The 13,745-nt window shown below is 43.9% G+C and overlaps 1 protein-coding gene across 1 annotated transcript in view; it reads left to right on the forward strand.

The window, feature by feature from the left end:
* SWT1 (SWT1 RNA endoribonuclease homolog (S. cerevisiae)) overlaps positions 1–13,745 on the forward strand; it is a 35,229-nt gene that overhangs the window by 20,298 nt on the left and 1,186 nt on the right. Inside the window, exons 13-18 of the mRNA XM_010149277.1 lie at positions 712–857; positions 2,345–2,553; positions 4,210–4,338; positions 11,797–11,863; positions 12,771–12,835; positions 13,675–13,741. Of these exons, the coding sequence (XP_010147579.1) occupies positions 712–857; positions 2,345–2,553; positions 4,210–4,338; positions 11,797–11,863; positions 12,771–12,835; positions 13,675–13,741 (683 nt within the window). The remainder of the gene's footprint in view (positions 1–711; positions 858–2,344; positions 2,554–4,209; positions 4,339–11,796; positions 11,864–12,770; positions 12,836–13,674; positions 13,742–13,745) is intronic.

Genomic DNA, 13,745 nt, shown 5'->3' on the forward strand with positions numbered 1-13,745 from the left:
AGTCTAAATATCACCTGCAAAAATCATGAAAATGATTTCTGAAGTGTTTTTTTTCTTTTTGCAATTCAGTATTCTACTGGCTTTTTTCTGCTCTTTATACAAAGACAGTAAACGCAAAACTGTCAGGCATGTAAGAATTTTATTCCCCACGTCTCTCTACCTGCAAAAATCAAATATCTATATTAATGGTCACCAAAGTCTCTGAATTATTTTCAAAAAACAAATAATCTTTCTCCTTCCTTTGCCACCATGTTATCTGTGGCAACATGATCTGCATTTCCCAAATAATTTATGGAGGGTTAAAGACTATTTGATGTGATAGATGAGGGCAGGGAGTTTTGCTTTCGAAACAACAAGCCAACAAAAAAACCCTAAACCCGTTCATTTATTTAAAGGTGTGTTTAAGAATTTGGTTTTAACAGATATACCTCTTTTGTGGGATATTGCTGTTCTGCAGAATTATTTTAGATAGCCAGTTGGTCTTCTTTGCTGGATCCTGGGATAAATTTGGAAGACTTGATTGAGAAGTGAGAATTCTTAACCTCACATGTTTCTCTTGAGGCTGTGTTATCTAGCCATTTTCAAGGCTTTTCATGTGCCTCAGTGAATCCAGATGTTTGAGTATAAACTTGCCTCTTTAAGACTGATAACTCTTAACATCTAATACTTTTTTTTTTTTCCTTTCCCGTATTACTGTCTAAAATTAATCAGGTAAAACAGTCGACTCCTCAACAGCAAGTACCTTGCTCCAGGAATCTAAAAAATTACTGCATGCTTTCAGTTCAAGGTCAGACTATAATGGTGTACTTCCTCAGGCTTACGCTGAAGTGACCAAGCTGTACCAAACGCTGACAGAGGTAAGGGGAGCTTTACATTTCGTTCACCTAACATCTTGAAGTTGCTTCATGTTCATGCTACAAACCTAGCTTAGATTTCTAAATTATTCCCATAATTTCCGCTAGTTACCGCAGGAAATGTTGCTAGAGCATTTTCAAAATTAATAGATCCCAAAATTAACTTTTATTTTCATGTACCAAATATCTGCCTTATGCATATGCTTGGTAGACTTCTTGTTTTGCTAATATATATGTGTAAGTATTTGGGAGGGTGGCTGAAAAACATTATTTAGCTGCTTTCAGGAAAAACTAGTTGATTTTCTCTGGCGTTTGTAGCTGATGAAAAGGGGCCCTAAAGATCAAGATCCAACGTGTTGTTTCTACTTCTGATGTTGTTCCAATGTCACTGTTCCTAGGCGTGTTATTTCAGCTTTCATTGCCTTGGTAGCTCTGGTGCTACGTGTGGAGAAAGGGCTTGCTTGTATCGTGTGCTGTGTGATAGCTGGGGTGTCCTGACACCTCTCGTGTTCTGAGAATCACAGAATCACAGAATGGTTTGGGCTGGAAGGGACCTTAAAGACCATCTAGTTCCAACCCCCTTCCATGGGCAGGGACACCTTGCACTAGACCAGGCTGCTCAATGCCACATCCAGCCTGGCCTTGGACACTTCCAGGGATGGGGCATGATGATCCCAGAGAAGTACATCTTTACTGCCAGCTCCTCTGGGAGCTGCTGTGGAAGTAATTTCAGTATCTTGGTTTGTGGTTACTGTTAGTTCCCTCTGTAGTGGCATAAAAAATGGAATAATGAGCATGGATGAAATATTTCTATATATGGGAAAGAATACAGGTCAGAGTATCTGTCAAACGTTCTTTTGGGTTTTGGAGAAAGCTGAAGGGCAAAGGCAGAAGATTGTCAAGGAGAGGGCGGATGATCTGGGGAGTCTTGATTGCCTACGGTGCTGTAGCTTCTGTGTGCGCTGCCCTCAGGCACGTGGCCCGCACAGGGCTGAACGCTGCCGCTGTGTGAAGCAGGCGTTCTGTCTGAAAACGTGTTTCCTCCTGTCCTTACCCTGACAGGTGGTTGACTCCACAAAGGACTGCCTTACACAGACTCGTTTTCAGTTTGACCCATACAAATTTTCTCAGCTGTTTACCAGATGAGTAGATGAATACTTGGTGCAGTTGCAGAGGAAAATGTGCCATCGGCTGTGCGAGAAGGGAGTAGGAGGACGAAGCGGTTCTCGTTTATACCAGCTTGCCATGCCTGGGAAGCTCTGGCACAGCGTTTTCCCTACCTTGAGAAATACCAATATATACATATAGAAAAAGGCTTGCTGAGAGACCGGGAGTTGCTTTAGGTGCAGAGACTAGGGAAGGTGGTTATGACCTGAGATCGGCCTTGCTATTTTTTAAGTGTTGCCTTAAAGACAAAGTAGAAGTGTTCACATTTTCCTAAGTGAGGAAGCAAATACACTCATCATTTGTTTGCTGAACTGTTTTATAAGGTGAGGTCAGACAGTGAGCAGGATTTATCAGAAGACATCATGGTTCTTTCAGAAAATGCTGTATGTGACAAAATGGAAGCAGCGGCACCAAATCTTCAAAACTGTGAAGAAAAAAAGTTACATCCAAGCATTCATGTAGCTCAAGAAAACAGGCACCAGGAAATCTGGTCAGTCCTTGAAGGTGTATGGAATACAATAAACTTGTACAGGTACGGTATGCTAAACTGATTCTGAACTTCTACAGAACCTTACATAATTTTCAAACACACGCTTCAGAAATTGGTGTGGTTTTTTCCTATTTTAGAGAAGAAGCTATTAGTAGCTTTTTCAGTTTTTATCAAAATGGACAAAAAACCCCACACAGCTTGTCCCACAAAACAGTTGGGAGCATACAAATTGTTATGTGGATGTGGTCAGTGTCTGGTCCGCTGCTTTTTCTCCGGGCGGTGGCTGAAATACGGCACCTTAAAGAATGGTGTTGAAAGTCATAAATGTGAGCTATTCGTGGAAATCTCATCTTTATCCATAAAAAAAGAGGCATTCAAGCTCTTAAGTTTCCTTGTGGTTATTTTCTTTCCAAATCCTGGGGAGGTATACTAGCCTATGTCAAATAGTTTCCTTTTTTTAAAAAAACTTTAATCAATTTGAAATATAGTAAGTTTTCTTGTTAAGCAAAGTCCTTCACTCTATAAAATCCAAATGCAGAATCTAGTGATGAATTTTCTTTCTCAGGTAAACTCAAAATTGCACAAAATTAAATCCCCCTCCATCTAGATGTTTTATTCTTGTTAGTATTTTGGTTGGTTTTGAAGGTCACCCTGATGCCATGCTGTTGGATGCTATCACAAAATCTGAATAGGTGCTGTGTTTTCTTTTTGTAGTCTGAATCTGAAATCTTTTCAAAGGAGGGGCAGTGAGCGCGGTCAGGCACAAAGGGACTCCAGTTCTCATGGTTTAAGGACTCACCTAATAAACTCTACCAATGCCATTTCCACATTAGTTTTTGAGTGGACTAGAGAGCTGTGCCAGTGTAAGTCCCCTGGGCTTGCACCAGTGCAAATCCATCTGAGCTGAAGCTGGTTAGGAGATGGCCTGGTGTGGTGTTCAGGCCGGCTGAGGATCTGTGCCAGGGAAGAGTCTTGTACTTGACAGTTCTCTTACTGGGATAGAAATCGAGAATTTGAAGGTTTCGTATAGGCACCAAGGAGAAACTCTTTAAGATGTAACACTTCGTAATGAAAATGCAACTGAGCTGTTGGCTCTTGCCACCTGTTAAGGACCATGCTGTGAAACAAGGATAGAATTTTAGAATCAGAGGTCCCTTCACACTCTTCTTGCTCATGTTAAGAAAATACTACTTATCACCTCCTGTGAGGATAATGCTTCATGAGTGCACTACAGCCCATTGTCCCAATGCCACTATTGCAGGGAAGGGGTCAAGCCCATTCCAGTAGATCTGGAGAATGGAGCTTCTTGGAAAATTGATGGCAAGCACTTTAATTTGCCCTAACGATTCGCTTCCAAGAGAGGCTTACTCAGGTGTGTCCAGGTCGTGCATGAAGAGACTCTTTCATTCTCAAGTAAAGTTTACTGATAAATCTATTTAAGTCAGGGGTGAAATACTGTTAGAAAATACAGTTGCCGAGGAGAATTTTAACCAGAGAAGTACCATTTTAGGGCATGGTCTTTCTTATTCTAAGGCTATTTTAGATAACATGGTTTTAGTGTAGGTTTACATTTGACTTTTTTTTTTCCCCTATAGTCAAAATACAGTTCATACAGTAGATACTGGGTTTCTCTGAGTGTTGAGGATTTTTATTAACTGCTTTGCAATGTCTCTTCTTCCCTTTTTTTTTTAATATTAGTATTGAAATTTTCCAAAAATTGGACCCCAGCACAGTAACTGCGACTGCAAAGTCTTCATTTGAAGAAGCTTTCTTAGGTCTGCAGAAACTGTTGGCAGCTGTGAATGATATCCGTGAAGGAATTAACAGGTAAGCAGTTAAACTAGTCATAACATCTCAGGGTAGTACCAGTCTTTCAATGCCAAACTACAATTTATTGTGTGTGTTTAGTGATGTGATTTTTGTTAAAAACCTTGATATCGAGGACTCTTTGTTGGTAGCACAAGAAGCAGCAGCTTGCAGACGTTCGGAGCTCTGGTAGTGAATTTTCTCTTTCATGACATGGGATGTGTTTTCCAGTATTTGCGGATGAGCTACTCGCCTCTGCTCAGTGTGTCACCGGGGCTCTGACATGGTTAGCTAATATGTTCTCTCTTGTGCACGAGCTTTGAATGATCCATAACATTTCTTTCTCAAATACAAGTCCCGCTGGAAGTGGGGCAAATTTCCGATACAGTGAAGGACATGAAGGTTTGGGACTTTCCTGTTAGCAGTTCTAGAGCACTCCTCATGAGTCAAAACCTGTATTGCAGCCCTAACAGTGCCAATCGATCTGCTGGAGTCTCCGTTTAGGAAAGATAATATTCCCTTTGTCTTTCTGCTGCCTTCTTTTAGAGAGTGCAGAATGATCAAAATGAAGCTTCAGAAAGAGTGAGGCTTCTCTGGTGCAGCCTTAACTTAGTCCTTTTTTTATAGCAACGCAGTGCTGTAACGCCACGGGCAGGAACAGCTACAGAAGAATGGAAGAATGCTTTACGTTGTCACTCAGGGTTGACTTGAAGGAGAGTTTGTAGGGACTGGTTTGTTATTGCGGGTGGAGTTCCAGTAACTGCTGTGAGCATCCTGAAGGATGGCTGGGAATCTGCGTGGCTGGAGCTGTTTGATTTGGGAAAGCACCAGCACTGTGCGCGCTTGCTTTGCATAGGGATGATGCAGATGGGTTAGAAAGCTGAAAGAGATGCACCCGAACGGTTGGGCTTGCCCTGCACGTTGACATCCTGCCTTTCAAGTAAATGGTGAGGTACATTGCATGGCTGCTGTAGACTCTCAGAGCTTTGTTGAACACTATCTAATAAGCATGTAATTTTTTTCAAGAAGTGTTTTTTCTATCATTCTGCCATAGTAGTGAGGTTCTAGACTTGCATCGTCAGTGCTTAGCCATGTTCAGTACAACCTTTGCTGAAGGTTCACAGTCCTTACGCTGTAGTTGTCCCAAGTTCTCCCAAGGATGGCTGTATGGTCATCCCAGTGTGAGGTCTGACCTGTCAGGGCACTTCAAAAAGCTGGAACAGGGATGTGGAACTCCGTCGCTTGGGACTTGAGCTGGTTTTCATCTGTGACTGCTAGAGTATTTGTTTTTCTTTCAGTAAAAATTATGGTGGAATCCTGCAAACGTTTGCTTTGCTTGTCACTGCTCCCAAATAAGTTTTTGTTGCTTTCTTAAATTATGGTCAAAGGGTTGTTTCAGTAAAATATCTGTTCTGTAAGTCCCAAACAAGCTTCAAGGTATGCGCAAGGGAAGTGGCGTGCTCACAGGATCATATAAAAGATACGTGTCAGTAGTATGTAGCTGAGTTGTAGGTCTGATTTTTTTTCCATACAGCGCACTAAGAGTGGGATAACTCCATTCAAAGAATTCTTGTCTTCTGTCGAAGATAAATGGTCTAACTCTGATGAAAGTAGAAACAGAAGAATATGGGTAGAAGTGTGAACTTGAGCAGCTGGGTGTAATTGAATCGATTTCATGGCTGATTATCACAGAATCACAGAACGGTTTGGGTTGGAAGGGACCTTAAAGACCATCTAGTTCCAGACCCCCTGCCATGGGGGGTTTATTTATTTATTTATTTTTCTCTCAAGAAAGCGTTTTAAAAAGGCAGGTTGCTGCTACAGATGGTCCTTTTCATTCCATTCCTGAAGGTTTTGCAAGAAATCCTGTGGTGTGTGGTAGGTGAGTTTCAGCAAGTGCTTCAAGGTCTCTATTTCAGTGTTGCAGGGCGTTTCATTAGAACGGCAAGGCAGTAACGTTTTCTATTTATTTTAGTTGAAAGCTACTTACCTCCCCTATTTCCCCTTGTGGGAGAGCTCTGTAAACATAAAAAGGTCTAACATTATATCACAGAAATCTGTGTTACAAAAGATGGACTTTGTTGACCAGAGCCATCAGAGTATCTGGAGCAAAAATAAACAGGATTCTGTTTGACTTTGTGTAAACGTAGAGGCTGTTTTCTGTTCATATGATCACCGTGACACTCAAGAACGTTTATGAAATTGCTTCAAAAATTCCTTTTATACATTCTTTTTTCTACTACTGAACTAAAATCCACTCTAGGCATCCAGGATGATTCTTGGAGGAGGGGGAGTAATTTTCCTGCATGGCTGCATTTGGAAATGCCTGCTCCGAGTTTTTCTGCAGATTTACGGTAGAGGGCATCGTGGAGCAAGAAGCAGGAGAGACTGGAACACGTTTTAGTCGTGGGTGTAGGTATTTCAGTGAGTTTGAGCCAGTTTGGGGCTAGATGATCTTACAGGTCTTGTCCAGCCTTAGCGATTCTGTGATTCTGTGGCAGCCCTGTTGCCTTCTAACCGGTCTAAAAAGCAGTGAACTTTGAACAAATCAGTGTTGTAAAAGCCATGGCCTGGCCTTGTAAAGCGGGAGAGGAGAGGACTAGACAAAGTGGCACTAGGATCTGACATCCCAAGTACTTCCATAATGGAAGAAAGCATGAGCTTTTGAGTTTGTTTGGGGGAAAATCTTCGTTTCCCAAAGGGTTGATGTTGAACAAAACTCTGGCATGCATTGAGCATTGTAACACCAGTTTGAGCCCTCTATTGCAGTGCGGTGTAATGAGGAATGGTTAATAAGCTGTGTGTAAGTTTTGCTGTTCCATTTCTCATCTCTTTTGCTTTCCTGATATTCTGACAGCGAGGTTAAATGGGGGTTTCAGTGGGTGAAGTGGACTTTTATACAATTAAGTCGTACGCCCTGTTGATGAGCCGCATGGCTTTATTGAATCACCTAATGCTTTCTGACAGTCTCCCCAGTCCTACGCCACAGGCAATTGCATGGAACAGTTAAAGAGGAACAGCTCAGTGTGACAAGTGCTGAGGGGCAGGGGCTTGGCCAGATTTGGGAGGGATTACCACGGACTCTTATATCATTTCTCCCCGTATGCTTTACTTGCCGTTGCCCAGGATTTTTGTGCCTGTGAGCAGCTGGCAGGCTGACCTGCTTTCACTGCCAGATTGTCTTGTGAGTCGGGGATTTGTCCCCCCCTTCTATCTGATAAGTTAGTTTTCTGATCCTTTAGGCTTTGCTTGTTTCCCAGCTCTTCTCTAGGCGCAAGTGAGGAACCGCATGGTGAGCTATTTCCTCTCCAGTCCCATTTTTGATTATCAAATCTTACACTCTGTGCATGTGTTTAGCACCAGATGAGTGACACATCAGTAGGTGAAGAAACTTGGAGTGGTCTGGGGAGCTGTATTGTTTCTGAGACAGAAATCATGAAGTCTAACTCTCTCCTTTCTCCCTTCTGCCTCCAGAACAATATCTAACCTCCGTTTCCTCGCTCGTACCCAGTCCCTGCCAAGAACCATCCTACAGTTTTCAGCTCGATCGATTAGTGGCAATCCAACTTTCACGTTACCCAGCATGCTTGCCAACAGCTGCTCAGAGCACGGTGTTGGGGTTAATTAATGTTGAAGTACATAACGTGGGGTTGTTTGTTCCTGCATGGCTGTGCTCACAGGAAAGGCAAAGGGATTCAGCCGCTTTCCACCCTCTGCTTTTTGGGAGAGAAGAGAAAGCAGTGGTTAAATATTGCGCTGGCCGTACTACTGAGATTCAGATTGCTCGTTAGAAGAGTTTCACTCGTTAGAAGAGCCCATTTGCTTCACGTATTAGTAGGTTAGAGGGTGTTCTCTACACATAGTTCTATAGCTGAGGCAGACCTTTCTTTCCACTGAGAAACTTGATGAAAACAAGATCAACTTGATGTAATGAAGTAGTAGATGCCGAGTCAGTATGCATACAAACACGTCCAGATTTCCCAGTGTGCATCTGAACATTTCTATTTTCTGTAACACAGAATGGTCGCTACAGGAGATGAAAGGAATGTAAAATGGGTCAAACCAGTAGGCAGCACAGTGGTGAGGAATCACTGTCCTGCAGACAGGAATGTGTTAGAATGTTCCACAGAGAAATATATTCCAAGGCTGGAGCTTGTATTCCAGTTCCTATTTAGCTGAAAATGGCAATAACCATGTTTTATGAATGCTGATCTGTTAAGAATTTGCGGGGGAAGTTACAGTGCAAGCTTTTCTCTCACCAGCTTCTTTTCAGTACTCCGTGTGTAGCAATAGTTCTTCCTTGAAAATAACAATTGTCCTTTATTTGCAGATACTGTAAAGCTTTGAGCCCAATTTCAGACTTCTCGTTTCATGTTATGAACCCAGAAGGAATTCCTGTGATAATCCAAGCAAACTCCATATCTAAGTTACGGGATTTAACATGAAGGGACTTACGTGCTTCTTTACACGTTTTAGTTGGTTTTTTTCCCAAATAAGGGGAAGCACGGCCGGTTTGTATATCCACCTGGGGTCCGGTAACTTAGTGAGCTAACCCAGTTTGCTGATAGCTTTGGTCACCAGGACAAAAAAGTGTGTTTCAATCATATGTGCACACAGGAAGTGAATAGGAAGAGTGGCGAGGGTTTCCTTGTGGAGGGCACAGACTGCATAGCCTGGGAGACGTCGATGGGATAGTCTGTAAGCCTGCAGCATCCGAACTGTGTCATGGTTCAAAAGTTTTAATGAATTAATGGTTTGCTTTCTCTAGTAATCATTGAGAAGGGCTCCCTCCCAGCGGGAAAAGATCGAATGCATGTGGTGTGAGTGCTTCCATGGTGCTAAGCTTGTGAAGGAGGGCAGTGTGGGTGGTGGGTTGCCTGCTTTCATACACACAGTGGAATTAAAGGTCTGTGCAAAACCAGAAGGCTAAAAATGACCTTGGAATTCTGCTCTAATGTTGCTTTTAAAATTACGTTCAAACTGGTTTTCTTGCTAAGAGCGATGGAGTGAAATACAGAGTTTCTAGGCACTTCTCTGGCCTGGGGATGGGAAGTTTGGAGTCAGACGAAGGTGAAGAGCCACGTGGAGATGCCGTGTAGTTCAGGGAAAGGCAGAACCCTTTAACTCTGCCTTCCACTCCCACTCTCCGCCTTTGCTTTTTCATAGTTCTTACAAACTTTTTTTGCCACAAAATCCAGGAGCCCGTAATGAGCACAGGTTTTCTTTCTCTTGCCACCGCCCTTTCCTCCACCCTCCCTTCTTCCTATAGAAAGCTTACCTGGCTGGGTTTCCCACCAGCAGCTCGACCGTGGCAACTTAGCCTACAGCCTCCCATCTGTGTCCTTGGCACAGCAGGAAAAACACAGTAATGAACGTATTTTTGCCCCAACATAGAATCACAGAACGGTTTGGGTTGGAAGGGACCTTAAAGACCATCTAGTTCCAACCCCCCTGCCATGGGCAGGGACACCTTCCACTAGACCAGGTTGCTCCAAGCCTCATCCAGCCTGGCCTTGGACACTTCCAGGGATGGGGCATCCAAAGCTTCTCTGGGCAACCTGTCCCAGTGCCTCCCCACCCTCTCCGGGAAGAACTTCTTCCTGATGTCCAATCTAAACCTCCCCACTTTCAATTTAAACCCGTTACCCCTTGTGCTGTCACTGCAGACCCTTGTAAAAAGTCCCCCCCAGCTTCCTTGTAGGCCCAGCATACTTGTAGCAAGATGCAAGGGCCTTCAGTAACAGTGAGGGTATTAGGAGTAACTTACCTTGTGTGTTTGGTGAGGCTTTGCGTTCCCTTTTATGAAACCAAACGTGCGAGCTCTCCTCCTGGTTTTGCAGGAATGGTACAGAAATCGTGCTTTCCCAGGCCTCGGGTGTACGCGCGGGTGTACGCCGTAGGTGACCGACGCAACACCTAAAGCTGGTGTATTGTCCCGTGCAGACAGGGCCGGCTGACGGCTACACGGCGCCGGTTGGTGGGAATCGGAGCTGCCGCTCAGCCCGAGCTGCCAGGATTTCCAGCCTTTCCGAGGCTGTTTGCCAGGTTGTCTCTGCCGGGGCTTTACGCCGTCAGAGCTGGCAGCTTCTGCGCTGGGGTGGCAGTTGAAGGCTTCGTGGTGTTCTTTGGAGAAGCAGCCAACTGGGGCTGTTGGTGACTTTCGTTGGCAGGTGAAGTGGTGCAGCGGACGAAGAAAAAGCTGGGTGTATCGTCTGATGAAGGAGGAGGGAATGTGTGAGCAGTGGTTGTACTGGTGATGATTCCTTTGTAAAATCATGCTGAAAATAAGCAGCGGGCTTACTGGTTACCATACACCCCGTGGTGTGTCACCGTCTTCCAGCCTCTTTAAAATACTGTGTTGTCTGTACCCGGGAGTTTTAACTTACTCTGTTAGTTTTCTGGGTTTTCTTCAATTCCTAAGTAATCCATTTATAAAGGCTTACAGCTTGCACTGCGAGGGAGGGGAGAATTTGGACACTTTCCCATGGGAAAGTAAATAGAACTTCCCAAAAAGAAAATACTTTCCACTTTTTTTTTTTCCCAAATCCATACTTTAAGCTTGACATATAAATACTGACAAAATTCTGCCTTAATGTATGTAAGGTGTTATTAGATTGCAGTGTACATTTTGTAATGTTTGAGGGTTCTGTTTCTTCCTCGTGCATGCAAATTGAGTTCCACTGAGGTACAACTGAATTATGTCTGCTTAAATAGATTAGGATAATTAGTTTTTGAGAGAATCACTTCCTTCTTGGATCGTTTTTGGAGCCTCGTGGGAATGGGTTCCCTCCCAGAGCTTCACCTTATGGGGAGACCAAAGGTGATGCTTTCTTCTGCGGGTGGTAACTCCGTTTGGAACGAGGTGAACGAGGACTGGATTTGGGGAAAGACTGAAATGTTTCTGGCTGCTCTGGGCATTCGTGGCTGAATAAAATACCAGTAGTTCACATGGTACCTGGTTCTTCCTGAAGATGCCTCTCCCTGGTTTTACCTCCCAGTGTCAGGATGACCTGGTTGTTATTAGAAGTAGCCAGAGTGGTGGGTGAACTGTGGCATCTGAGCTTGGACGTTGGAATGCTGGAGGGAATGAGTTAAAGCTTTAGCTAGAGTGGGTACGTTTTGTATCGCCTGTTGCTTGCTCCAGGTTCATAGGGCGGGCTTTGCTTACGTGAAAGGCTTGTTAATTACTGCTGATTTCTTCCCAGCTATATAGAGAAACTGCTCCTGAAAACATCAGTTGAATTTTTAATTGGGAAAGAACTTCATAGAAAGTCCTTGCAGAAATAATAAGCTCATGTGATTCTGTTAGAGACTGGGAAGGGATGGATGGAAGGGAAGAATCTTCAAAGATCAGAATTTTCTTTTTGTTTGAAGAATTAGATTTTTTTTTTCTTTCATTAAGCACTTATGAGTGTTTTAACTCTTCTACAGAATCCTTTTCTATTTGCTTAAAAAAAATCCCAAACTTTTCTTTTTCAGAATTTTGACCCCAACCAGTAGTTTCCAGGATATTTGGACCCTCTATAACTTTCTCATAAGCAACGAGGTATGAAGTTTTCTTCAATGTTTCCTTCAGATACACTTCTGGTACAGTTTTTTTTACTTAAAGTAGTTATGACAGGTGAGCTGTCTCATCATTGGGTTTCCACTAAGCTAGAGTTTTGAAGATTTGCTCCTTTTTATTAGGAATTTGACATAAAAATATATTCTTGGTTGGTACATACCCAAAATTACTGGAATTTCTCCCAGTCTGTGAGTTGTTTGTGTGACTTGGAGCGCTCCTTTGTTGTGAATGAGTTGCTGTGGAGAGCAAAAAGCCTTGAAGGTGACGTCAGGGAAGCATCCCTGCTGTGTCCGTTTTAAGAGGGGGAGCGAGTGCATTGCGTGAGGGAGTGCTGGCTGGGGTTCAGAGAAAAAAAGGGAAATTGAAATTACCAGTTATTTGTGAAGTCTGAACTCATTTCTGCTGAAAGCTTTTCAGAAGAGAAATTGAAATGAACGTTTGCAGTGGAATAGAGGTATTTTTCCATTTAGCATATTATATATATCAGATTTACTGGCCTCCCCTATACAAGAAACTGTATTTGGTTTTTTAACCTCCACACATAGGTTGACTGTATTTATGGAATTAATGTGGGTCTGAACTCACTCTGTTTGCTGTAGAGCTATAGGGTAAATTAAGAGGGAAGGAAGAATTATTTAAGGTCTTTCTGTGCAGAAATCGTTAGAAAGTGGAGCTGGAGTGATGTCTATCACTACCATTGTATACAGTCATGATTGCTAATTTGTAATTTCTGATTTCATTATATACTGTGTGACTTCTGCATGTCCTGGCTCAACCCCAGAGCCTGTTGGGTAATACTGCAACCGTATCTGTTATACCAGCTGTATAACTTGAATTGATATGTGATACTGGGTAAATCGCTATGGTAATTCTTTGTTCTTTGCTTTAGGTAAATAACAGTGCGAAATTCACTGCTGAGGAGCTGTACGAGTGTGTTTCTCAAGAGGCCTATCGGTAAGCCAGTTACTGACCGCATCAGATGGGTTTCGAGATGGCATTTTGGCATGTACTGACAGGGTACCATAAGGGGAAATGGTTTGGGTAAGTAGGAAATCACTGTTGTAGGAAGGACACAGGGCAGATGAGTGGGGAGTGGTTTCTTTTACCCTCCCCCTATTTTTTTTAATGATCTGCTCCTATAGTGGAGTGGGAGAGGACTTGAATTTGAAATGAGCTGTTGGCGTCTACACAGCGATTTCCAGCCGTGTGAGGTGAGATGTTGGTCTCTGGATACAGCCCAGGATACGGTTGGCTTTCTGGGCTGCCAGCGCACACGGCCGGCTCATGTCCAGCTTTTCATCCCCCAGGACCCCAAGTCCTTCTCCTAGGAGCTGCTCTCTATCCACTCTCCACCCAGCCTGTCCTTGTGTTTGGGATTGCCCTGACCCAGGTGCAGGACCTTGCACTTGGCCTTGTTGAACTCCATGAGGTTGGCACAGTCCCACCTCTCCAGCCTGTCCAGTTTAAATGCGTTCCGGAAAAACCAGTAACCTTTCGTTAGCTGGAGGCGGGGGCTGGGGAGGGAACTCGGGTTTGCTGTGGGGCGCCCTGCCACGGCGGGATGCAGCTGGAGCAGGCGCTGACTAACCAGCTCTGGCATAAGCTCTCATCTCCACGGCAAGAGCTGGACTACGCCTGGATGTCCAGTGGTACCGGGCACTCTCTGCTTGTGGCATTGGAGCGGCGTTGCGTTAGAAGCCCTCTGAGTTCTGTTTTAAGCCAAGATACGGCAAGATTCCCGTCTGCACGAGGGCTCCCTTGTGTCCTGATAACCTGTGTCTTCTCTTCCCCAGAGAAAGGCTGGCAGTGGGGTGCTGCCAGCTGGCCCAGCTGGAACACGCTGTTAAGCAGTGCCACGCAGCGG

The sequence above is a fragment of the Eurypyga helias genome, unplaced genomic scaffold (genome assembly GCF_000690775.1).
Source record: "Eurypyga helias isolate BGI_N326 unplaced genomic scaffold, ASM69077v1 scaffold6623, whole genome shotgun sequence".
Lineage (NCBI taxonomy): Eukaryota > Metazoa > Chordata > Aves > Eurypygiformes > Eurypygidae > Eurypyga > Eurypyga helias.